Source organism: Lingula anatina, chromosome 6 (genome assembly GCF_051362555.1).
Source record: "Lingula anatina isolate TDL-2025a chromosome 6, LinAna3.0, whole genome shotgun sequence".
Classification (NCBI taxonomy): domain Eukaryota; kingdom Metazoa; phylum Brachiopoda; class Lingulata; order Lingulida; family Lingulidae; genus Lingula; species Lingula anatina.
The window spans coordinates 15,343,532-15,371,002 of NC_141772.1; the positions used below are offsets into that span (position 1 = coordinate 15,343,532).

At 34.3% G+C, this 27,471-nt stretch overlaps 4 protein-coding genes across 5 annotated transcripts in view; 2 read left to right on the plus strand and 2 right to left on the minus strand.

Annotated features, from left to right (window-relative positions):
- The first annotated feature begins 2,811 nt into the window (after positions 1-2,811).
- Positions 2,812-8,527, plus strand: LOC106152348 (kelch-like protein 25). The gene is made up of 2 exons (XM_087014450.1): positions 2,812-4,174; positions 6,542-8,527. The coding sequence occupies exon 2, from the start codon at positions 6,551-6,553 to the stop codon at positions 8,399-8,401; it is 1,851 nt and encodes a 616-aa protein (XP_086870576.1). The 5' UTR covers positions 2,812-4,174; positions 6,542-6,550; the 3' UTR covers positions 8,402-8,527.
- Positions 8,528-13,226: 4,699 nt separating this feature from the next.
- On the minus strand, positions 13,227-18,651 carry LOC106152329 (protein MCM10 homolog). Its single transcript, XM_087014451.1, has 10 exons — positions 18,549-18,651; positions 17,466-17,621; positions 17,151-17,239; positions 16,639-16,901; positions 15,675-15,807; positions 15,209-15,348; positions 14,887-15,000; positions 14,422-14,570; positions 14,046-14,088; positions 13,227-13,771 (listed from the first exon to the last, which is right to left on the minus strand). The coding sequence occupies exons 2-10, from the start codon at positions 17,561-17,563 to the stop codon at positions 13,700-13,702; spliced, it is 1,101 nt and encodes a 366-aa protein (XP_086870577.1). The 5' UTR covers positions 17,564-17,621; positions 18,549-18,651; the 3' UTR covers positions 13,227-13,699.
- On the plus strand, positions 18,451-24,030 carry LOC106152330 (kelch-like protein 6). Of its 2 annotated transcripts, none has more exons than XM_087014449.1 (2): positions 18,451-18,580; positions 20,788-24,030. In XM_087014449.1, exon 2 carries the CDS (start codon positions 20,797-20,799, stop codon positions 22,690-22,692), a length of 1,896 nt encoding a protein of 631 aa, XP_086870575.1. In that variant the 5' UTR covers positions 18,451-18,580; positions 20,788-20,796; the 3' UTR covers positions 22,693-24,030. The 2 variants fall into 2 exon arrangements, with proteins under 2 accessions (XP_086870575.1, XP_086870574.1); XM_087014448.1 differs by lacking the exon at positions 18,451-18,580 and adding an exon at positions 20,152-20,169.
- A 1,585-nt stretch (positions 24,031-25,615) lies between these two features.
- LOC106154345 (protein MCM10 homolog) overlaps positions 25,616-27,471 on the minus strand; it is a 44,475-nt gene continuing 42,619 nt past the window's right edge. Inside the window, exons 19-22 of the mRNA XM_087014446.1 lie at positions 27,287-27,400; positions 26,822-26,970; positions 26,446-26,488; positions 25,616-26,171 (exon numbers count right to left, since the gene is read on the minus strand). Coding sequence (XP_086870572.1) covers positions 26,100-26,171; positions 26,446-26,488; positions 26,822-26,970; positions 27,287-27,400 — 378 coding nt within the window. The 3' untranslated portion in view covers positions 25,616-26,099. The remainder of the gene's footprint in view (positions 26,172-26,445; positions 26,489-26,821; positions 26,971-27,286; positions 27,401-27,471) is intronic.

Sequence of the window (27,471 nt, forward strand, 5' to 3'; positions counted from 1 at the left end):
AACAAACAATGTTTTAATTGTAGGAAAATAGGTCATTTTGCGGTGGTTTGCCAATCTGTTAAACAATAGGGGTACGGGCACAATGTGAAATCTTCAATCTCTGATCAAAATGTGGACATGAGTGAAATTTTTTCTGAAGATCCCCAAAACAACAATTTAATTCAGGTTTTTATTGGCAAAAATTCAGTTTTATCCTTAGTTGATACAGGAGCAAGTATATCCTGTATATCCAAGAAGACATTTGAAAGAATAGATTCAGAATTCAAAAGTTCTATGCAAAGTTCAAAAATCAAAAGTATATCTGGTGTAGGAGGTCAAAAATATAACACCTTAGGTCAAACCCTTTTGAAACTGAAGATTGGGTGTCAAACATTTTCTCATATTTTTCATGTTTTTAAAAATTTACCTAGAGGAATCATTTTGGGTTTAGATTTTTTGAAAACAAATGGAGCCATCATTGACTTGAATGATAATTCTCTGTATTTTCAAGGAAACAGAAATAAACATATTTTGCAAAAACCTAATTATATTGGTTTAGTAAGAACATCTAGCAAGGTAGTTCTGGAACCTAGATCCGAAACTATTATTCCAGTCAGGGTGGCAAGAATCAATAGAATCAAAAATAGCTGTTTGTTAGTAGAACCTACTAATACCAAATTTATGTTGGCAAAGTCAGTTTTACAACCAAAGAAGGGTTCAACAGTATGTAGAATTTACAATCCAACAGAGAGATCCATTGTTATTCCCAAAAATAAGGTTTTAGCCAAAGCAACTGCAGTAGAACGTGAGAAAATTTATAGTTTAGAGAACAAAGCAAGTATTGATATGAATATCTCAGGAGATGATACTAGTGTAGTTAAGGATAAACAATCTCAGAATGTTTATGCTAATGAAGTAGTGAAGAACATGGGAATTGACCTTTCATCATCTGATGTGACGGAGACTCAGAGAATTGTTTTGACAAAGTTCTTAGCACAAAATAGAGATGTTTTTGCATTGTCTTTGGAAGAATTAGGAGAGGTTAAAATTTCAGGTCATGTTATCGAAACTGGAAATGCACTACCTCAAAGACAAGCTCATTATAGGCAGACACCAGCTAACAGAGCTGAGATAGAAAGACAAACGGATGAAATGTTGAAGTATGGAATCATAGAAGAATCTAGTAGTCCATGGGCAAGTCCTGTAGTCTTAGTAAAAAAGAAAGATGGTACATTAAGATTTGCTATAGACTATCGTGGACTAGCTTAACAGTGTTACTCAGCCTATTCATTTTCCATTACCAAGATTGTCTGATATTTTTGACACTGTAGGAGAAAGTGAAAGTAGGTATTTCTCTTCATTGGACTGTGCGAGTGGTTATTGGCAAATTCCGTTAGATCCAGAATCTCAACCTAAAACAGCTTTTGTTACTCATCATGGGCATTTTCAATTTAAGCGTTTAGCTTTCGGCCTTCGAAATGCCGGTGCGACATATCAGTCTGTTATGGCAAGAATTCTCAAAGATTTAAATTGGAAATGTGCTTTGACATACATAGATGACATACTAGTTTTTAGTAAGACCTTTGAGGAACACCTAGAACATCTTGAGTTGATATTTCAGAATTTGAGAGAGGCAAACATGACTTTAACACCAAACAAATGTAAATTTGTCACAGAAAGAATTAAATTTTTGGGACATGTTATTTCCAAAAATGGCATAGAAGTTGATATGTCAAAGGTTGAGGCAGTGAAGAAAATTCAAAAACCAAAAAATCAAAAAGAAATGAAAAGTTTTCTTGGAATGGCCAATTATTACAGAAGATTTGTTAGAGATTATGCTAAAATAGCATTTCCTCTATGTAGATTAACAAGAGATTCAGAAAAATTTGAGTGGACTGAGGAAACAAATAAAGCCTTTAATGAGTTAAAGGCCCAGTTAGTGAAAGCTCCAATTTTAGCTTTTCCAAATATGAATAAGCCTTTCAAGTTGACTACTGATGCATCTGATTTTGCGATTGGTTACATGTTGAGTCAGATTGGTGATGACAATAGAGAGCATGCAATTGCATACGGTGGAAGAGTTTTAAGAAGTTCAGAAAAGAATTACTGCACGTCAGAAAAGGAATGTCTTGCACTGGTTGAGGGTGTAAAGAACTTTAGAAAAGATTCGACTGAAGTATTTTTGGCCCACTGTTTACAAGGATGTCAAACATTACGTAAAATCCTGTGAAGTTTGTCAAAGGTCAAAAAGAAAATATCACCATCATCCATCTCCATTGCAACCATTACCTATCAATGATGTTTTCCATACATGGCATATGGACATTTTAGGGCCACTACCAGAGACAAATGAGAGATATAAATATATTTTGTTAGTGGTAGAGTCATTTTCTCGTTGGCCGGAGGCATTTCCATTGAAAACTCAAGAGGCTTCTGAAATTGCAGAAATATTGTATTCTCAAGTCTTTACTCGATATGGGGCACCAAAGGTTTTAGTTTCAGATAGAGGTGCAAACTTTAGGTCAAAGTTGGTTAAAGCTTTGTGTGACATCTATCAGATAGAAAGAGTGTGTACTTCTGCATATCATCCACAAAGTAACAGTGTGTGTGAGAGAATGAACAGTTTCATTAGCCAAGCTTTGAGATCAATCTGTGCGAAAAATCAAAAAGATTGGGCATCTGTACTTCCTTCAGTGATGATGGCATACAGATCAACACCATCAACTGCCACTGGTTATTCACCTTTTCATATATTGTTTGGAATGGAAATGGAGACTCCTTTTGATAGGATAGTTAAGCCAGAGAAAGATATAACATCATCTTTACTTTTATTGAATTTTGATCAGTACTATATGGCTTACCTCATTCTATTTTTTTCACTGAAGTGGCATACAGCTATAGATGAGTATAATGCCTTTGTAATGGCCATTGTTTCATATTATTTTGATACTTACAACTTCTAATCTGCCTGTAAGGGGCCATTTCCAGACCCTATTGTACTAACTGTAGATCAATCTATGTCTGAGGGGATTCTCGCTAAATTGCAATGCAGTTAAGCAGCTTAAATGTCTGTCACACCTGCTGAAGCAGCTAAGGGGTATTAAATTACTGTTTAGCAGCTTCAGTAGATGGCCAGACAACTAAACAGCTTAAGCTGAAAGCAATTTAGTGAGAAAGCCCTCAGAGATGCATCAATCCTGTTAGATCAATCTAGGTTTGGGAACCCAGTCTAAGGGCGCATTCCCATAGATTTTAGATTGATCTATCCCTGTGGGGAGTCTCACTAGATTACTGTCAGATAATCTGGCTTAAATGTCCGTCCCACCTACTACAAGCTGTAAGGGGGTTATTAACTTTCGTGCCTGCTCGGCTGACAGCTATTTAGAGTGAACCCCCAGGGAGTTAGGTCGATCTAGTTGGATCTATCTTATCTCAGGGAATGGGGTCTAAGGCTTCAGTCCAAATGTTCTCCCCACCCACTTGCTCTTGTATAATTATATATATTTTTATATAATATTATTTTAGATATCCTCTCTGGTTTCACAGCATTGTGGGCACTGTCAGTGTTGAGAGACTAAGTGTTAATTTGTGCTGTGAGTCTGATCCTCTTTCTGGGAACATGTACAGTACATTTACACCACCAAGAATGGCTAACAAGTCTCATTCATTATTGTCAGTCTTTTGCAAAGATCAGCCTTTTGAAGAGCGTCTCTATTCTTTATTGTTAGCAGTTTCATGTTTCCTCCTCTTTTATTTGCCAGACCTTTTGACACAATATACCTTTGTTGATTTTTACATTGTCTGTGTAAGAGGTATACCTCCCCTGACTATGACCCAGCTTGCATTGTTCTTGATTTTTTTTACCTTTAGGGCCCATTTGGCAGTTGTGAGGTGCACTTTATCATAGGGGTTATTTGTTGATTTTCCCCAAAACCAGTTCTTCACAATAAGCACTTATAACGGGAACGTATAGTGTTAATACACCTATGGCTTTTTATTTCAAGGTGCATGAATTTCTAAAAAAAGTAGTCCTTTTGTATTTGGCGGAAGAGTTAAGCCACACCACAACTAAATTAATACAGCAGATCCAGTCCACAGTTCTTGGAACTTCGAAAAAAGTTGACAAGAGGAAAAATCTCACAAGTAGATCCTTAGATACTTACCTGGCAGTGGTATATGTTTATCCTCCATAGAAGTAAGTGCCTTCATTTTTTGTCTAGATTTATTCTCCTATGCTTTAGGCTGTGGTCCTGTATTATAAGAAAAGGTTATCAAGATGTTTGACTATTTCAAAGTGAAAGAGGAAGCAAAAAGTTGGTGGAAAAAATATCACTAAAATAGGTATAAAGTGAAAGAATTAAAAGATTGGTCTTAAATTTAATATACATACATATGCATTCACATACATATGTACACTTAAGGGATCTTTGCCCCCATATCTCCCCTGACAGAGAAGCAATTTTATACTGACAAATCATTGTGTAACCCATCTTGGATCCACTGTTTTGTATCATTTCATATTAAAAACAAATCATGATATCTTGGAATGGCAATCCATCTTCTTGATATTTCATAAGGAATTTTCGTTAACAGGTACTTTTATGTCAGAAATTTTTTTCATTTTTATGTACAGACACAGATGTGTCTGTACATATAACCGTCACCTGCATCTGGCATCGCCAGTGCATCTCACCGATAACATGTAAGTGGAAAACCATTTTACCTTTTTGCTGGAAACCTACAGAACTGATGAATATACATAAAATGCAGGTCACAAAAATCAAAAATCATCATGAACAGGCCATTTTTGTAAAATTATGTTGTTTTTTCCGCCTTTTTTCAGCATATATGCAACACTGATAACACATTTCGAAGAAAACCGATAGGTCTCATGTCTTGAAACCTTCATGTTCAAATGGCTAGATTAAAAATTTCAATAGCAGCTTTATTGGAAAATTTTTTGTTATGTTTTCTTTTTTCAAACACTGACTTTTAATTCCCATCCACTTGAGGTTCTATTCATTTAATGTATTTCCACATAAGCAGTTGTATTGGTTTTTATGTCTTTAAACATTATGTAATATTATTTTATGCACTGTCATCATTTTTCAAATATTGGGATTTTCATTATGTGAATTTGAACTCTCCCATATGGTCCTGAAATTGTAATTTTATTGACCATGTTACCTGTTGTGCATGATTAAATTTTAGTGTTGATTGACTGTGCTGTTATAAGCATTATTTATTATTACCTCCGCCAAGGAGGTTATGTTTTCAACCCTGTTTGTCTGTCTGTCATTCTGTCTGTTTGTCATCAACACAACTCAAAAAGTTATGGGCCGATTTTGATGAAATTTTCAGGAACTGTCAGAAGTGGGCCAAGGAACAGATAATTATTTTTTGGTGGTGATCTAGATCAATAATAAATCAATAATCAATAATAATCAAAAATTGCTGCCTTGGCAGAGGTCTGTGCTCTGGGAGTGCTTTTCTAGTTACATCAATATTGACAAAATGACCTTTTTTCTGCATCTTTATTTTCTTTTTGTCTGTACATTTGACAGCTTTGCTGCCTTGTTAATACTGCTCAACTGAGAATATAGGTAGCACTGGAAAAATATTACTTTTGTACATTTCCTATAATATATAATATGCTTAGAATTTATAGCTGAAACAGGAAAGTTCGGCCAGTATGTTATTGCTTTGAAAATTATTAAATCTACATGTGTCTATGATTATAAATAATAACAGTTTGTAGTGTTCACAAATATAATTCCCAGACATGTAAATTAATTTGATTAGAGTCGATTGCTTGTGCACTCGACTCGTTTTATGGCCTTACCTGTAGTCATGTAACTTAAGTGGACGTGTGCAATTTGAATAATTAAAATTAGTATGTACCGCCAAATACTGCAGCACAGAATCCACCTATAGATAAGAAATACGTATAAAAGATGTCTAGAAATAATATTGGGGGGGAGACTGAAGAAGACTCGAAGGTGACCGCTCGACGGAGCTATGGGAGACGGCTTAGAAGTTGGAGGCTTCACGTATAGAACATGTAGTTAGAGATCGTCAACGAATAAACCATTAAACTGGTCATTATGTGGACTTGGGTTTTCTTTGCGCGACATTACGTAAATCTGACACGAACTGTGGAATTTCGAATTGCGTTATCCACTGAGTAAGTTTAAAACGTAATGTCCTATTTCGAGCCCACGCTTGAATTAAGCGTTCTAAATTATATAAGTTTAGGACATTCATCTCATATGTATATGTAAAGGTACATAACAAGGTACTGCATATATTTCACATACAAGAACACAGGCTTGTGCTTAATGCATTTCTATACCTTAGACATGTATACAATAGTTATACTATGATGCAAGCGTAGATCCAATTCTGTGGGAGGTTCAGTTATGTCTATATATTACAGTGAGCTTTGCATGCTACCTTCATCAAAACGATGGGTTTATTTTATTTTTTGTCTTTATTTGTGAGATTGCATCAATGTCACATTATTTGCTTGCAAAAAGTGACCACTGTAATGTTGTCTTTGCAGATCTCCAGGATGGATATTTCCAAATTACAGCACAAAGAAATAATGGAACCAAGCTTTGCCTATCAATTGACATACGGCATTTATTGTCTTAAGAAAAAAGACTTTCTCTGTGATGTAACCATAGATGTTGCAGGGCAGAAATTCCCATGCCACAAAGTTGTTCTAGCATCTATTTCAAGCTACTTTGAAAGAATGTTTGCAAGCTCTATGAAAGAGAGTGAATCTGCTGAAATTACTATGAAAGATATGGAGCCACTGGTGTTCGCAACCGTATTAGACTTCATCTATACAGGAAAGTGCAAGATTTCTACCGAAAATGCAAAAGATGTTATGAATGCAGCAAACATGCTTCAAATTTTTGCTTTGATCAAAATATGTGGCAAGTACATAGCAGAAAATCTGACTCCCCAAAATTGTTTGCCTATTTGGCACTTTGCAGATGCCATTAATTGCAAAGAACTCATCCTGAAAGCTAAGAAATTATCCTTAAAAAGTTTTTTGCATGTCCCATCTCACTTGGTGGAACCCCTTTCAAAAGATATTTTCATCAATTACATTTCCAATAATGGTTTGAATATTCAATCTGAAGACAGCGTGGCTCAAGTTGCTCTTCAATGGATAGAGGCAGAACCAGAGAGAAAGACTGATGCTGTTGAAGTTCTCTCTCATGTTCGGTTCTCTTTGCTAAGTTCCCGATATTTGATGACACTTATGGACCATGAAATCATGAGAAATAATGGAGACATCACTAAGCTTCTCCGCCAAGCCCAACTTTTCCAGTTAGACCCTACCATGTACTTTGAGTTACCATATCCCCAAGCATCACCACGATATTCCTTGAAAAGACGAGAGTATGTCCTACTTCTCGGTACAAAAAATGATGGCACCTCTTTTTCAAGACAGACTTTGCATTTGGACCAGCCAAAATGGATATCTGAACAAAATGATATCAGGGGCATCAGTGATGCAGCCATTTGCAGCAGTGCTGTGAACTCTGAGGTTTTTGTATCTGGAGGACAGGAAAACCCAAAAAGATTGATCATGTACAAGGCTGAGATTGGACCTGGAAGCAGCAGCCAGCTTCAAACCATTCTGACTGAAAGGATACACCATACCATGGTAATACTAGGGGGATGTTTGTATGGAATTGGTGGTTTGGAACTACGTCAAGAACAGTCTTCCACAAATTCAACTCCCAGAACCCAGCAACTTAAAACAATAAAAGTTATCTCAACATTAGTTGAAGTCTACAACATCCACCAGAACAAATGGAGACCAGCAGGTGATCTGCTTACTGGAGTTTGGCAGCATGCCTCTGTCTCTTTTCAAGATAAAGTCTACACCTTTGGAGGGGCAACATATCATTCTCTGAAAAATGCCACTAAGAAGGTTCAGATATACTCCCCGCAAACACGAGAATGTGTACTGGGCCCAGAAATACCTTCAGCGATTGTCATGTGCAGTGCCACAGTAAAGGAAGAGTCCATCTTTATTATTGGCGTGGAGGTAGGGATCAAGCTCCCGCCTAATTCTGAAGAACAGGAAGAGCCGGACTCTGGTCCTGGTCATGAAGAAAAGGATGATGAGGAGGAGATCTTTGAAGGATACCCTGCATTCTATCAGTTCAAGCCCCTAGATGGAGTGTGGAGCAAACTCAACCCACCCATCAATATATCTAATTCAGCTCTGTGTACATTTCATGGAAAAATCTGGAATATTGTGGTTGGTTCTGAGATCAAAGTGTATTCCTACAATCTCCTGAGTGATGTGTGGGAGGGTAATTCTGATGACTCAGAAGATCCAGATGAATCAGAAGATCATGATGATTATTCAGTAAAATGCATGCAGATAACTTACTAGACAGACATGCAAGCTTTGACACAAAGGGGACTAAAATGCACGACCGTGGAGTACAGATAACTGTACTTTAAAAAGGCTATAAAAAGGTTTTTCTTATGTAATTGTTTATTCTGGATTGGTTATTAATTTGAAAAAAAATTACACTGATTTCATTTTATAATTCAAACTGACAACTGCCTCTGTTGTACATGTTTATGCCGGGGCCATAGCGATAGTCCGAAGGTTCAATAGTCCGAAGGTTCATTGGTCCAAATGTTCACTATAGAACCTTCGGACCAATGAACCCTTGATTAAAAAATCGATAAAAATGTTACCACTTTTCGGACCAATGAACCTTCGAACCAATGAACCTTCGGACTATCGAGACGCCCCCTTTATGCCCCTAGAGAGGTTTTTGAACAATCAACAGTCAAAGCAAAACTTGTTGGCTACTGACCCAATATTAAGTAATAGTGAAGTGGACCAGTGATATTTATAAAACCTTCATGTGACCAATGTACAGCTATGGAGACCAAGAGAGACATCTTAATTAAGAGTTTTTCAATATAACTTGGACATCACCTTCAAACCTGCAGCTTCCTGTGACTGAAGATTAGAGTGAGTCACCAAAGGTGGTTCCCCAAGTGGTGGGAAGCCCTGTGTTTTAGCAAGAATATGGGTGGTTTACATCTTGAAGACATACTTAGTTATATCAGACTATACTACAATGTATCATATAACATTATATTACTATATTATACATTATAACATTCTATCCCTGTATATAATTCACTTAAATTGATGTGAAGAAAAACTGGAATTCTATTCACATTGTTTGTTACCTGCTAATGAACAAATTTAATTTTGATAAAACAGCTATTAGTAAACACCTAATTATTTCATGTTACACTACCTGCCATCATGCTGACCCCAAAAATTTAACTTGCTATTTGGTTAAACTTAAAAGAAGACTGGTAGCCTCGGCAGATTTCATGAAAAAATGTGATTACATGTAAAAAAAAGTGATAGGTCAACTTGTTAATGTTTGAAATAATTCACCTGTGTGAAAATTACTCAGGGCTTATGAAGGATTTATATCCTGATGTTTTGAGGTTAAGTCCCTTTTCACATTATTATGTACACTTATCTGTATCAGTCTGCCTATAGAGAAGGCCACAGCACTGAGACAGCTCTACTTCGAGTCCATAACGAGATAATGCTTGCCCTGGATAAACAAAGAAATGTCATTTTAGTTCTTCTAGACCTTTCAGCGGCTTTCGATACCATAGATCATAATATTCTTCTTCACAGGTTGCAGCATCGTTTTAGAGTGAATGGACTTGCACTTAGTTGGTTTACCTCTTACCTGAAAAACAGAACACAAAGGGTTTCAATAGAGTCGGTTTTATCTCAGCCAGTTAACTTGGAGTACGGTGTCCCACAAGGGTCTGTGTTAGGTCCGATCCTGTTCTCATTATACATGTTACCTGTAGAAGATATCATACTAAAGCATGGTCTGAACACTGTTATTTTTGCAGATGACACACAAGTATATATTACATGCAAGAGCAGCCAGTCTGCAACAATCACTTCTATGGAGACTTGTCTTGCAGAGATTCGAGAATGGATAAAAGTGAACATGTTGGCTTTAAATGATAGTAAGACTGAGTTGATATGGTTTACATCAAGGTTCAAGGCAAATAGAAAAAATGTAGCAAATGCCAACATTTGCATAGGAGATGTTCTTATAAAACCATCTAGTTCTGTAAAAGATCTGGAGTTACCCTCGATGAAAATGGCACTATGGGCAAGCGTGTATCTGAAGTGTGTAAATCAGCATCTTATGCACTATGGCGCATTGGAAAAATAATGAAAGTGTTAGATAACAAAACCACTGAAAAATTAGTACATGCATTTATATCATCAAGATTAGATTACTGCAATAGTCTCCTCTTTGGTATTTGTGACTATCAGATTAAAAAGTTACAAGTTATTCAAAACTCAGCTGCAAGACTGGTTTGTCAAATTAAGTACAATAGTACACACCATATCACTCCCATTCTGAAAGAATTACACTGGCTGCCTGTGAAGCAGAGGATTGATTTTAAAGTACTCTGTATTATTTTTAAGGCGATCCATTCACAAGGACCATTATATTTATCTGATCTTATCTGTTTTAACTTACCACGGTGGTCCACACGTTTTAATACTGAGAATGATTTTATTTTAGAACATTCTGTTTTAGAGAAGGGGTGCCTAAAAAGTTATGGAGATCGTGCTTTTATAATCTACGCCCCAAAAGTGTGGAATGGTCTACCAAATTTTATTAGGAAAACAGAAGACTTTGACAATTTTAAATCTCTTTTAAAGACCCACTTTTTTAATTCTGTCTATATCTCTTAGATTTTATTTTAATATATATATATGTTTTTTTTTAATAAGATTGATTTTTAGTAGTGTAAATTTTAAATGGTTTCCAATGAGAGTTTATGATTAAAATATTGTAGTCATTTTAATGACTTTAGTATATTAGCCATTATTGTAAGGCGCCTTGAGATAGAATGTAAGGCGCCATATAAGAATCTTATTATTATTATTATTATTATTATTATTATCACGATGTTTTGACAGGTACTAACATGTAATTATACTACTTGGGGGAGGGGGCATGTTACATGTGCGAGTTCTGTTTAGATGACTTTCATATGTAAAAGTCGGTCCTCACCTTGCTTGGAGTTCAACTCTTTGTGAGCAGGTTTTTCTTTTGTAGCCATTTTGCACATGGTATGTACAGAATTCTCCTTGACTCCTGAAAACAAACTGCTGGTAACAAATATTCTGTTTTAAAAAGGTGTCTTTTTATATCCATATATGTTATGTGGTATAAATGACCTCGAGGTGCAGGAGAGAAATTCTGATAAATCAGAAGATTATTATGAATCAGAATGGGATTCAGACAACTTATTAGAAAGATATGCATGCCATGACTCAAAGATATGGCACATAATAGTATTATAGATCGCATTCACAACGAGTTGAGCCAGGCTTTACAAATCCTGGGGACTAAATATGGCGGACAAACATGAAAGAAAAACCGCCTAATCTTTTAATAGTCTCTCCGCCTCTCATACTCCTCCCCATGAGTCGTCCCAATGGAGCCGAAATTTAATGACTGTAGCCCCGCAGTGACGACTCATGGAGAGGTGTGTGAGAGGCAGAGAGACTATTAAAAGATTAGGTGGTTTTTCTTTCATATACGTCTGCCATATTTAGTCCCCAGGATTTGTAAAGCCTGGCTTGTTGTGAATGCGGTAATAGATGCTTGGTTTTTATATTATTTTATATTATTTTTATAATCAGAGCTATATTTATCATATTGTTTTTGTGCCTTTTTTCTTTCTGTGCTGTTTGGCATGGCATAGCACATGATACAATGGCTTTTATTTTATAAGCTTAATGAGAAATTATTTTTTGAAAACAACATCAACAAAAAAGATATTGCAGTTCAGAAACGCTTTGATTACAGTAAGGGGTTCTGAGATATTTCGAATAAAAATGACTAAATGGGATAGTCCTTTTGAGTTTGGACTGAAATATAACCAATGGATTCACTGAAATTTTTGAAAAAAAGTTTTATATATATTGCTGTATTATCTCATTATATATTACATAATTATAAAGCACACACAAGTTCTGATGAAGTGTTTTCATAGAATTGTAATTGTGAACTTGGGTTTTATTTACTTTCACTGAAGTGAAGAAGAAATGAGATTCTAATGACCTGTTAAGGTTTTTGTAGAATTGTAATCATATACTTGGCTTTATTTACTTCAAATGATGTGAAGAAAAATGAATCTAATGATCTGTTTAGTTTTTCATCAGCTGATTATGTCAACAAATTTAATTTGTCTAAAAATGGCTATTATTATCATCAAAATAGCTGATTATCTACTAGTAATATCTCATGTCATTAACATCTGACATGATGCCTCAAAATATTAACTTACAATTTAGCAAAACCAAAATAATACTGGTTACCCAGGCAGATTTTGTGAAAAAGGATTATGAGAGCATTCAGTCATGTAAACTATATGCACAGCTTGTTTTAAAATAAATGTTCAAACTAATTTACCTGTCTGAAAATTGCTCAGGACTTATGAACAATTTCTCTCCTGATGTTTGATATGGCAAAAATCTCAGTTCTGAAATATCTCTCTCCTTACCTTGTCCAGACTTTATCTTTTTGTGTGCATTGTTTTGTATCCATATTAGACATGGTTTGTACAGAATTCTCCTCAGCTCCTGAAATCTGAACACCAATATTGGTTACAAATATCCTGTCTTTTTCTATCAATATGTAAATTGGTATGCCTATGAATCAAGGGAGGATTTCTTACAGACAGACTTATCTGATAATTGATCAGTACTATACAACTTATTTCAGTATTTTTTTTTCATTGTGGCAAGTGGCATCCAGTTGTGGATGAGTATACCTTTGTAATGACCACTGTTTCATTTTTTACATCAGAATACAATGAACTAGAAAAATCTCTCACTTCAACTTGATTGTATGTTGAAAAGATCCAAACAATGTGTACTTGTAGACCTTTGCTAAATAAACCTTTAACTGTCTCAATAGTTTAGTAGTATTTTCAAATTTTCATACCTTTCCTGAATATATATCTGACACCCGTACCTTTTCAGAGGCAGGCATTGTTTAGGCATGGAGCGCAGTTCTGCAAATGCTTGAAACCTCCCCAAAACCTTCAGTCCTTTTTCACTAAATGTCCTCTTGTCTTTAACAGGGTTCACTCTTTACATACATTTTATGACCAACACCAGAAAGTAATAGATTTGTCTTTATTATAACATATCTGTAGGTAAATAATTCTGGTGTATCAAATAAGAAATTACTGATACAGACAAATTGCCATTCCGTTTCTATAAAATAATAAAAACTAATTTGTTTGTGAAATGCATACAAATGTTTCTTTAATTGGACACTCACTGATACCATTGATAGCAATAATGAAATCACAGCTTACTAAGACCATGCTGTATCTCAGTATACAGTAAAATCATTTCAAGTATGCACACATATACTGGGCATAATACTGTCCATGACGGGAGAGAAGTCATCAATATAGGTCTCAAACTCAAGGTGACATAGTTTGAACAGTTTCCATATCAAGTCTTCATTCATTACATAACAATGATTTAGTGTGATAAAGTATCACAGACTGTTTCTTTTTATTACTAGCTGTCAGTTAATAAATATCATCATCAGTCATTTTATTTGCTGTTTCAAATCAGGAGATTTTATCTCAGGAATTTCTCCTCCACTCCTCGTAGTAAAAGTTTTTCACTGTCTAGTAGTGGTCCTTTCTTCTCCTAAAATAGCATATACATAAATTAGAATGTGTTTGGAGGCTCAATATAATTACATTGCATTCAGTACTTCATATCAATACAAAATGTTTCTCCCAATTGACTTGACAGACAACTAAATACTGGAGAACTCTAATTTTAATTTTTTCTTGAAGAGTTAAACTATTTCCATTCAAAAATATGAAAGTGTTATTTTTGTTAATATCATTTAGACAGATGATATAAGTGCAGAAAAATCATATGGATTATCAGAAAAGCAAAATTCAGAGTTATTTACCTTCCACATAGACGTTTTCTCATACTTGAATTCACCACAACCACTAGAATAAATATTGTGGCATTTTGTAATTCTTTCTTTTTAAAATTATTTTATTTTTATCATTTTCACAGGATTACAAGGAGTATACCCCCTCCCCCATCAGAGTACAAATTATCTTTATTACTGCACTATTTCCTCAATTATTCTGTTCATTAGTCAGAAATCATAAGCAAATATTAAATTTTAAAAATTGGACTAGGTTATATGGAATTCATGAAAATGAGTGTTGGCTTGTCCAAAAACCATCTACATCAAGTCCAGTGTAACTAGAGTTTTCTATCCATTCTTTAGTATAGCTATTTCATCTCTTATGACCTGTAAATTCCATTTTTACCTGCAGTTTTTGGTAGGAAGCATTCCAAATGCTATGGTTCTTTTACCACAAGGTACACATTTGAAGAATTTTTTCATGGCTTCTTTTCGGACTAATGTGTGCCCTTCTTCCTTGCATCTGTCGGCCGCACTCTGTGCCATGTACTTACACTGCCAATACAAAAATTTATTTCAAAAAAAGATTCATTCTAAATCTAAGGTACGTGGTTTTAAAAAACTGTAGTTATGATATACAATCATATGTATATCTATGTGACAACCTGCATAGTAATTACAAGTTACTGTTATGACTGTTTCATTAAGTGCTACAAAAAAAATATATGAAAAAAAAATTACAATAAACATATTGGCATAAATCTTTATAAACTGTCCTAAATTAGGGCCTTGTTATCTTATAGCATTTTCAAGGTAAAATTTAAGGTAAAAAATGCACACACAAACTCTATTTCACAGTCCAGCTGCTCACCTGTTTACACACTACCACTGAACACTTCACCTCCAATGTGTTGCTCATTTTATCTTCATACTTTTCACGTTTTTCAAGCTCACCAAAATATTTTTCCTGTTGCTCCATCTCAATCTAAAATTATCAGACAAGCAGGAAATTGCAAGTTTTGGTAAAAATACCTAATTTCATAAAATAAAAGTATAATACACTGCATCATAACTGGAGAAAAACAAAAACACTATCCTATTTCAAAAATAAATAAATAATAAAACATGCTGAATAAAATTGCAAGACAAGAAAAATATCAAACAAAAACATGTGAAAGTACATTTTATGTTACCTCAGACACAGCGCCAGAGTGTGAAGATTTCGCATTCAATAATCGTTTAAATTCCTCAGAATTAGGATCAAGGTCACCTAATAACCTTGACCTTTTTTTAGGTGGTTCTGTAGAATTCCCGTTTTGTCCAGAACCAGTTTCTGTAATGGAAAAGAGACAGAGTACAAATTTACATATCACTGCAATAGTTTTGGTGAATATCTGTATCTTTGGAATGAGACAACAAAGGTGTCAGGAACATTTGCATAGAAAACAAGAAAAATATTTTGATCACTTCAGTTTCCATTGTTAAAGGCTTTAACTGAGAGAAGAGAATTACTTACTCTTAATATCAAAATACTCATGTTTTTACTTCAGTACACTGCAAACCATGGTGTCGTTGTATGGTCATATCTTGTAATAAATACTTTTGAACAAATTATCTTATATCATATTCAGTTTGAAATGAATAAGAAAATTAATATACCTTTAGTTGCTTCTTCCATGGCAAACCTTTTTCTTTTAGCTTCCAAAGTTTCCGGAGATTTTTTCTTCTTAATGGCATTAGGATCTTGTCTCTCCAGTCCACCCTTTGCCTGCACCTTGGCTACAGCTTTTTTCTATAGTTGAAAAATTACTGAATAATTCACAGCTCTAGGTACGCTTTTGGTAATTTCCTGCTTGCAAATATGTAAAAATTACTCAGAGAGAGCAGACCTTTACCAAGACAATTCAATTCTTATTCTAGTCAAATAATTAACTAGTAAGAACTAACCATTAATCAATTAATGGATCATCAACAAAAAATCACTTTTAAGTTAGTCCACTTGTAAACCATCTTAAAAATATCATAAGCTTGTCACAAATGAACAAACAAACAGATGCAAAAATATAACATATTGGTGGAGGTAAAAATCACATACATTAAAGGTACATACGAACCGAGCATCGGTGAAGCGTGGATTCCCAGTAACACATGTAAACCACTTCTACTAGATTCTTATATGACTCAAATAAATTCGACATGTCAAGGGATAAACTGAATAGATCACTCGATCACCCATAAAAGACCTTTTGACTGCTCCTTTCCTTAAATTTATGGTTGTAAATTTAACCTACTTTCGTGACCTACTTTTCTGCCCCATTGACCAATACAGCTTAGAATGCCAGCAGAAAAATCCGTTCAAACATCATTTTCGGGTAGAATTAAACAATGCCTTTTGGTAATTCTCTTAGTTATACTACTTGAAACCATATGCTGGCATTTGGTTGGTTTTTGTGACAAAAAATTGACTTTGTATGCATCTTTAATTCATACTCGATTCTTAATAATTAAAATTTGAGCTGAAAATTTGCATATCTATGCCAACTAAGAGTGATAAGTTTTGTATTGTAATTTTTATGATAATACGTCTTCAATATGCCAAATAATCATCACATAAGACATTTACCTTTGCAGCTGCCACACTATCATTTCTCCTTGCAGAAAGGGGTCTCTGCAAGGGGGAATCCTCGAGAAAAATTTCCCCCTTGTCGCCCCCCAATCCTTTCCCTAGTTGAGGAACGCAGTCAAGGGGGTTCACATGCTGTTGAGGTACACCAGTGGTACCAGAGAGGGTTTTCTGTCTCTTCATCCTTTCTGCGTGCTCTCTCTGGGTTTGTTGTAACAGTTGCTTTGGAGTGATGGAAATGATTGGTTTGTTCTGTTTTTCAGCTGGAGAGAAGGAGAAAACAATGACCTCTGTATTACCTCAATGGCAAATCTTGTTACTAAAACGGCTGTTAATTTCAGCTAAACAAGAATTCCTTTGTAATTTTTAAAATCATGATGTGCTGTTCAGGAATAAAAGTCATTCATTAAAATTCAATAATATAGCTACCCAGCTGGTTCAGAGGGGTTCATCAATTTTCAGGAACAGGAAGCTTGTTGATCAGCTAAAATAGAAATTATGAAGGCACAAACCTTTGGCCCTTGCTTCAATTCCATCCTTTTTCTCCAAATGTTTCACAAAATTCAAAGCACCAGCAGAAGGTGTGGAAATCAGATCATGACTAAATATAAATAAATAATGATAATTATAAATTTTAAAAATTAAAAATCTAAACAATCAAACTATCAATCAATAAGTGAATCAAGTGTTTTAGAAAATATAAAATCCAGAGATAATTCAATGAAAAAATATAATTTTACATTGATACGATTTCAATCAATCAAACAAAATCTTGTTGACACATAAATATCACCAATAAGTATCAGTGCTGTGGATAATGAACTTACAGTGCCTTTTGCTTGTCTGACAGAGCTTTCAATTTGGCTTCATCTTGTGGCTGAATGGGGTGAAGAAAGCTCATTGTTGTTGCCTTTCCTTCCTTCATATTGTGTTGTTTGAGAGTCTGGATGGACACTTTGTCTTTCTTCTTCTGGGTCTTTACACTGAGAAGAGAAAATACATTGAAAGTGAAAGAGATGAATAAAAAAAAAGTTTAAAAACAAAGAAATTATATTTGGCAAGTTATATGGTGAATGACAAAGGGTTAAACCATTTTTACCTTTTTATGCATATTACCGATTAATATAAAGTTTACTTGCAATAGGATGAATTATGCATCCAAATACCACAAAATCCCAAATACATTTGAAACACGAGTTCCACCAGTTGGAGCATTACACACCAGAAGGATAAGCTCCTAGTGCAGGTAGCCATGATAAAAAGTGTACAGTTACACACAATGGCTGATAATTACGATACATACATGTAAGCCCATATGTGAAAAAAAATCAGACTTATTTTTTCGGGCGTATTATTCTACAAATGGATATATCAAAACTGCAGAAAATAAAAATTTAAGCCCAGGAAAAATGTTTAATTCTGTTGCTTTAGCATAGCTGTCAGTAACTTCCTGAGACCTTTTTCTGGTGGTATAAACTGCTATAAAAATTTACATTTCTTGTAACCGTCACATGCGGTTCAGTTGCCATCATGTGACGTTCTATATAGAATACATACAGACAATGAATTTGAATCACTTGTTGACTGGCTGTTGACCTACATGCAGTCCACGCCTATCTTTTAATTTAGTAAAATTGAAAACCTCACACCCATGGTGTCAATTTAGGACAGTATGATAACAGCCTAACAAACTTATCAGTCTTGTCTAGTCGAACTAGTTCATATCAACACATAGTATCAATACACGGTGGACTTAACCTCATTTCAAAGTAGTCCCTTGGTGAAAGGATTTATGCTGATTAAGCCACAACTATCGGGTACAGCAGATCCAACGCACAAGAAGTCTAGTGATCGACATGCAAAAAAAGTCATCAAGAGAAAATCTTAAAACTAGATATCAATATACTTACCTAGCAGTGGTATATGTTTATCCTCCATAGAAGTAAGTGCCTTCATTTTTTGTCTAGATTTATTCTCCTATGCTTTAGGCTGTGGTCCTGTATTATAAGAAAAGGTTATCAAGATGTTTGACTATTTCAAAGTGAAAGAGGAAGCAAAAAGTTGGTGGAAAAAATATCACTAAAATAGGTATAAAGTGAAAGAATTAAAAGATTGGTCTTAAATTTAATATACATACATATGCATACACATACATATGTATACTTAAGGGATCTTTGCCCCCATATCCCCCCCCTGACAGAAAGCAATTTTATACTGAAAAATCAGTGTGTAACCTATCTCTGCACTTGGATTCACTGTTTTGTATGATTTAGTATTAAAAACAGGTCATGATATCTTGTGTGGCAATCCATTTTCTTGATATTTTCATAAGGAAATCTTGTTAAAAAGTACTTTTAATTAAGAATTTTTTTCATTTTTATATACAGACACAGATGTGTCTGTACATATAGCCATCATCTGTGTCTGTTGTAGCCACCATGCACTTTCACTGGTAACATGTAAGTGGAAAAACCATTTTACCTTTTGGCTGTAAACTTACAGAACTGATGAATATACATCAAAGGCATGTCAAGTTTAAAAATCAGCATGATCGGGCCATTTGTTTAAAAGTTGGGCTGTTTTTTTTTTTTTCGCTTTTTTCAACATATATGAAACACTGATAACAGGTAAGAAAAACCGAAAGGCCTATAGTATTACAACCTACAGGAGTGATCAATCATACTAAAATTCACCTTGAGTTCGAAAATCGGCATGATCGGGCAATTTTTTAAAAAAGTTGTGTTTTTTTTATTGCTAGTTGATTATATAAAATGATGGTAAACTTGTCATCGTGTATTGTGTAATAAAGTGTCAAAAATGGAAATAAACTCATATCATTGCAGTTTGTCAGCTTCAATCATTCACTATGTTCAAAATCTCAGAATGGAGCAAATTTGTCATTTAAAATTGTTGTATTGATATTTTCCTTATTTGATCATATAAAAATGACAGTAAATTTTTATTTTATTTTATGTAAAAAGGTTGTTGAAAATGGAAATAAACTCTTCCTTGTTTACATTTGGCATTTTTAGTGTGTGACTGAACTTCCATGGGCTTGAGGACCTTTGCTAGTCACATTTTCTGAATATCCATGATACTTTTATTTTTTTTTATTATAATTATAATATTAAAAAAAAATTTTATTATAATTATATTATTAAAAATTGATGGCCATTATGCTGTTAAGCATTATGTAATATTGCATCAAAATTGTTTTTGGCACTGCCTTCATAGCACCCTGAGCTTCAGAGATAACTTGCCACTAACCTCTTCACTATAGCCTATCTTCATCGTGTCAAGATAGGCTATAGTGAAGAGGTTAGTGGCAAGTTATCTCTGAAGCTCAGGGTGCTTCATAGTGACCATGTCAATTACTCTCCTTAAAGGAAAGAAACAGGGCTAAAATGCACCCTGGGTTAGCAATTGAAAGCAGTTTTTCTGGAATTGATTCATTTTTGTGAAATTTTTATTTTTCACATATTGGCATTTTCAGCATAGGACTTAGAACTCCCACGAGCATGAAGCCGAATGGTAATCAAATTCTTCAAATGTACAAGTTATTTACAGTAGATAATGAAAAATAATGTAATATTGCATCAAATTTGACAAAAAAAAAAAAATAAATAAATAAATAATTTTGTGCTCTGCTACCACAAACATTATGAAAAGAACTTTGTTACTTATTCTTTTTACTAATTGCAAGAATGATTTTTAGGATTAACATACCACTCAAATTAGAAAACCTGCTCTATTAGATTATCTTTTCTAGTGAATTTATGCATTTTTTTTGGGAAATTTTCATTTTTTTTTCTCATTCTGGCAATTGTAAAATGTGAATTTGAACTCTCATGGGCCTGAACCCTTATGCTTGTTACAAATTTTACTTACATCAGTATTACTGTTGTGCATAATTAAAATTTGATGTGGACTTTGCTTTTAAGTATGTATTATTCCATTAGAAATGATAGTGGCCTACTTTGTACATTATTAATTTCTGCTTTTTGTCTGTGCATTTGACAGCTTTGCTGCCTTGATTTTTAGCATATTTTAATCCACTGTTATTCAAATAAGCTTTGCTCCTTTGTTTTGTATAATGTATTGTTATCAAATTTATATTTAACAAACATTCATTTGATTTCTTCTTTGTAGAATTCCAGAATGGATACTTACGAATTTAAGGAAAAAGAGGTACAGGACCTAAGCTTTGCCTATCAAATGATAAATGGCATACATCGGCTGAAGAAAGCCAACACTTTATCAGACATAACCATAGATGTTGCAGGGCAGAAATTCCAATGCCACAAAGTTGTTCTAGCTTCCATTTCAAGTTATTTTGAAGTGATGTTTACAAGCTCTATGAAAGAGGAAAAATCTGCTGAAATTGCCATGAAAGGTATAGAACCTCTTGTATTTAAAACAATATTAGACTTCACCTATACTGGAAAGTGCAAGATTTCCACAGAGAATGCACAAGCTGTAATGGATACTGCAAACATGCTTCAAATTTTTGCTTTGATCAAAATATGTGGCAAGTACATAGCAGAAAATCTAACTCCCCAAAACTGTTTGCCCCTTTGGCAGTTTGCAGATGCCATTGATTGCAGAGAGCTCATCCAGAAAACCATGCATTTTTCCTTAAAGAATTTTTTGCAAGTGCCATCTCCTTTGGTGGTATCCCTGTCAAAAGATTTCTTCATTCAATACATATCAAGTGATAGTTTGCACATTCATTCGGAAGACAGTGTGGCTAAAATTGCTCTTCGATGGATAGAGGCGGAACCAGAAAGAAAGACTGATGCTGCTGAAGTTCTCTCCCATGTTCGGTTTTCCATGTTAAGCTCAAGATATATGATGGTATTTTTGCAGCATGAGATCATAAGAAATAATGAACCAATTCTGAAGCTTATCCAACAAGCCCAACTTTTTCAGTCAGACCCTACCATGTACTTTGAGTTACCATATCCCCAAGCATCACCAAGGTATTCCTTGAAAAGACGAGAGTATGTCCTTCTTCTCACCACAACAAATGATAGCACCTCTTCTTCTAGACAGACCTTGAGTTTGATCAGCCCAAAATGGGTATTGCAACAAAGAGAAATTAAGGGCTTTGGTGGTGCAGCCATTTGCAGCAGCACTGTCAACTCTGAGGTTTTTGTGTCTGGGGGAAAGGATAACCCAGAGAGATTGATCATGTACAAGGCTGAGCTTGGGCTCCAATGTGAAAAAGAGCTTGCAACAATGCTGACTAGAAGGCAAAACCATACTATGGTAATAATAGGTGGCTGTTTACATATTATAGGGGGTTTAGAGATTGTTTCTTCAACCAAAAATGTTCAGACTGGTTTTGTCACAAATAGGCTTGAAGGAGGGTTCAGTTTTGGTGTTTCTGCCTCATTTGGTTTTGGTTCTTCTGCCACAATTCAACCTGCACAAGTATCTACCACTGCAGTTTCCAAGATTGAAGTCTACAACATCCAGCAGAACAAGTGGAGACCAGCAGGTAATCTGCTTACTGGAGTTTGGCAACATGCCTCTGTCTCTTTTCAAGATAAAGTCTACACCTTTGGAGGGACAACTGACAAATCTGGCTCTCTGAAAGATGCCACTAACAAGGTTCAGATATACTCCTCGCAAACAGGAGAATGTGTGCTGGGCCCAGATATACCTTCAGCCATTTCCAAGTGCACTGCTACAGTGATGGAAGAGTCCATCTTTATCATTGGCTTGGAGGTAGAGATCAAGCCCCTGCCTAATTCTGAAGAACATGAAGAGGAACAGGATGATGATGAGGAAGTCTATGAAGAAAACCGAGTATTCTATCAGTTCGAGCCCCTAGATGGGGTGTGGATCAAACTCAACCCACCCACCAACATAAATTCAGCTCTTTGTACATTTCATGGAAAAATCTGGAATATTGTGGTTGGTTCTGAGACCAAAGTTTACCTCTACAACCATCAGAATGATGTGTGGGAGGGTAATTCTGATGACTCTGAAGATCCAGATAAATCAGAAGATGTGAATAATTCAGTAAAGTGCATGCAGATAACTTACTAGCCAGACATGCTATGACACAAAGGGACTTAAATGTATGACCATATAGTATAGATAACTGTACTTAAAAAGGCTATAAAAATGTTTATTTTTCTTATGTAATTGTTTTATTCTGGATTGGTTATTAATTTGAAAAAACGACACTGATTTTATTTTAAATTGACAACTACTTCTGTTGTACATGCCCCTAGAGAGGTTTATGAACAATCAACAGTCAAAGCAAAACTTGTTGGCCCCAAACCCAATATCAAGTAATAGTGAAGTGGGGCCAGCGATACTTATAAAATCTGCGCATGCACTAGCAAACCAGGTGACCAATGTACAGCTATGGAGACCAAGATAGACATCTTAATTAAGAGTTTTTCAATATCACTTTGACATCACCTTCAAACCTGAGGCAATTTTCTGTGACTGAAGATTAGAGTAGGTCACCAAAGGTGGTTCCCCAAGTGGTGGGAAGCCCAGTGTTTTAGCAAGAATATGGGTGGTTTAAATCTCAAAGACATACTTAGTTATATCAGAAAATACTACAATGTATCATATAACATAATATTACTATATGTATATTATTACATTCTATCCCTGTATAATAATTCACTTAAATTGATGTGAAGAAAAACTAAAATTCTATTCACATTGTTTGTTACCTGCTAATAAACAAATTTAATTTTGATAAAACAGCTATTAGTAAACACCTAATTATTTCATGTTACACTACCTGCCATCATGCTGACCCCAAAAATTTAACTTGCTATTTGGTTAAAATTAAAAGAAGACTGGTAGCCTAAACAGATTTCATTAAAAAATGCTCTGAAAGCAATTAAATAAAAAAGTTTTAGTTCAACTTATTAATGTTTGAAATAATTTACCTGTGTGAAAATTACTCAGGGCTTATGAAGGAATTATATCCTGATGTTTTGAGATGTTAGTCCCTTTTCACATTATGATGTGCACTTATCTGTATCACAATGTTTTGACTGGTCCTAAATTGTAATTATATTGCTTGGGGGAGGAGGGGCATGTTACATGTGTGGGTTCTGTTTATATGACTTTCATATGTAAAAGTCAGTCTATTACATTGTTAACATCTGAAATTGTTGGTGTGCAAATATGTATATCGCATGCTGTGAAAAGGGTAAGATCTTCAATGAAGTTATAAAATATCTCTCTCCTCACCTTGCTTGGAATTCAACTCTTTGTGAGCAGGTTTTTTTGTAGCCATTTTGCATATGGTATGTACAGAATTCTCCTTGACTCCTGAAAACATACTGCTGGTAACAAATATTGTTTTAAAAAGGTGTCTTTTTATATCCATATATGTTGTATAAATGACATCCAGGTGCAGGAGAGAAATTCTGATAAATCAGAAGATTATGAATCAGAATGGGATTCAGTTAAGTGCATGCAGATAACTTATTAGAAAGATATGCATGCTAGGACATAAAGATATGACACAGATTATAGATACTTGGTTTTTATATTGAAAATAGTGAGAACTATATTTATCATATTGTTTTTGTGTCTTTTTTCTTTTTGTACTGTTTGGCATGGCGTAGCACATGACACAATGGCTTTTATTTTATGTGCTTAATGAGAAATAATTTTTTGAAAACAAAATCAACAAAAAAGATATTGCAGTTCAGAAACGCTTTGATTACAGTAAAGGGTTCTGAGATATTTCGAATAAAAATGACTAAATGGGATAGTCCTTTCCAGTTTAGACCTAAATATATCCAGTGGATTCACTGAATTTGAAAAAAAAGTTTTATATATATTGCTGTATTATCTCATTATATATTACATAATTATAAAGCACACACAAGTACTGATGAAGTGTTTTCATAGAATTGTAATTGTGAACTTGGGTTTTATTTACTTATACTGAAGTGTAGAAGACATGAGATTCTAATGACCTGTTAAGGTTTTTATAGAATTGTAAGCATATACTTGCCTTTATTTACTTCAACTGATGTGAAGAAAAAATGGGATTCTAATGACCTGTATAGTTTTTTATCAGCTGATTATGTCAACAAATTTATTTTGTCTAAAAATGGCTATTATTATAATCAAAACAGGTGATTATCTACTACGCGTAGTAAGATCTCATGTCATTAATACCTGACATGATGCCTCAAAAGATTAACTTGCAATTTAGCAAAACTAAAATAATACTGGTTACCCAGGCAGATTTTGTGAAAAAGTATTATGAGAGCATTCAGTCATGTAAACTATATGCACAGCTTGTTTTAAAATAAATGTTCTCATTTACCTGTCTGAAAATTGCTCAGGACTTATGAAGAATTTCTCTCCTGATGATTGATATGGCAAAAAACATCAGTCTTGTCCAGAGTTCATCTCTTTGTGTGCAGTGCTTTGTATCCATATGGGACATGGCTTGTACAGCATTCTCCTCGGTTCCTGAAATCCGAACACCAATATTGGTTACAAATATCCTGTCTTTTTCTATCAATATGTAAATAGGTATGCTTATGAATCAAGGGAGGATTTCTTACAGACAGACTTATCTGATAATTGATCGGTACTATACAGCTTACTTCAGTATTGTTTTTCATTGTGGCAAGTGGCATCCAGTTGTGGATGGGTTTGTAATGACCACTGTTTCATTTTTTACATCAGAATACAATGAACTAGAAAAATCTCTCACTTAAACTCGATTCTATGTTGAAAAGATCCAAACAATGTGTACTTGTCTCAATAGTTTAGTAGTATTTTCAAATTTTCATACCTTTCCTGAATATATATCTGACACCTGTACCTTTTCAGAGGCAGGTATTGTTTAGGCATGGAGCGCAGTTCTGCAAATGCTTGAAACCTCCCCAAAACCTTCAGTCCTTTTTCACTAAATGTCCTCTTGTCTTTAACAGAGTTCACTCTTTATATACATTTTATGACCAACACCAGAAAGTAATAGATTTGTCTTTATTATAACATATTTGTAGGAAAATAATAATGGTGTATCAAATAAAAAATTACTGATACAGACAAATTGCCATTCCATTTCTATATAGTTTTAATAAAATAATAAAAACTAATTTGTTTGCCAAATGGATACAAATGTTTCTTTAATTGGACACTCACTGATACCATTGATAGCAATAATTAAATCACAGCTTACTAAGACCACGCTGTATCTCAGTATACAGCAAAATTGTTTCAAGTATGGATACCACAACTGGGGATAATATTGTCCATGACTGAGGAGAAGCCATCATTATAGGTCTCAAACTCAAGGTGACATAGCTTGAACAGTTTCCATATCAAGTCTTCATTCATTAAATAATGATGATTTAGTTTGATTAAGTATCACAGAATGTTCCTTTTTATTGCTAGCTGTCAGTTAATAAATATCACCATCAGTCATTTTATTTGCTGTTTCAAATCAGGAGATTTTATCTCAGGAATTTCTCCTCCACTCCTCGTAGTAAGAGTTTTTCACTGTCAAGTAGTGGTCCTTTTTTCTCCTAAAATAGCATATACATAAATAAGAATGTGTTTGGAGGCTCAATATAATTACATTGTATTCAGTACTTCATATCAATACAAAATGTTTCTCCCAATTGACTTGACAGACAACTAAATACTGGAGAACTCTAATTTTAATTTTTTCTTGAAGAGTTAAACTATTTCCATTCAAAAATATGAAAGTGTTATTTTTGTTAATATCATTTAGACAGATGATATAAGTGCAGAAAAATCATATGGATTATCAGAAAAGCAAAATTCAGAGTTATTTACCTTCCACATAGACGTTTTCTCATACTTGAATTCACCACAACCACTAGAATAAATATTGTGGCATTTTGTAATTCTTTCTTTTTAAAATTATTTTATTTTTATCATTTTCACAGGATTACAAGGAGTATACCCCCTCCCCCATCAGAGTACAAATTATCTTTATTACTGCACTATTTCCTCAATTATTCTGTTCATTAGTCAGAAATCATAAGCAAATATTAAATTTTAAAAATTGGACTAGGTTATATGGAATTCATGAAAATGAGTGTTGGCTTGTCCAAAAACCATCTACATCAAGTCCAGTGTAACTAGAGTTTTCTATCCATTCTTTAGTATAGCTATTTCATCTCTTATGACCTGTAAATTCCATTTTTACCTGCAGTTTTTGGTAGGAAGCATTCCAAATGCTATGGTTCTTTTACCACAAGGTACACATTTGAAGAATTTTTTCATGGCTTCTTTTCGGACTAATGTGTGCCCTTCTTCCTTGCATCTGTCGGCCGCACTCTGTGCCATGTACTTACACTGCCAATACAAAAATTTATTTCAAAAAAAGATTCATTCTAAATCTAAGGTACGTGGTTTTAAAAAACTGTAGTTATGATATACAATTATATGTATATCTATGTGACAACCTGCATAGTAATTACAAGTTACTGTTATGACTGTTTCATTAAGTGCTACAAAAAAAATATATGAAAAAAAAATTACAATAAACATATTGGCATAAATCTTTATAAACTGTCCTAAATTAGGGCCTTGTTATCTTATAGCATTTTCAAGGTAAAATTTAAGGTAAAAAATGCACACACAAACTCTATTTCACAGTCCAGCTGCTCACCTGTTTACACACTACCACTGAACACTTCACCTCCAATGTGGTGCTCATTTTATCTTCATACTTTTCACGTTTTTCAAGCTCACCAAAATATTTTTCCTGTTGCTCCATCTCAATCTAAAATTATCAGACAAGCAGGAAATTGCAAGTTTTGGTAAAAATACCTAATTTCATAAAATAAAAGTATA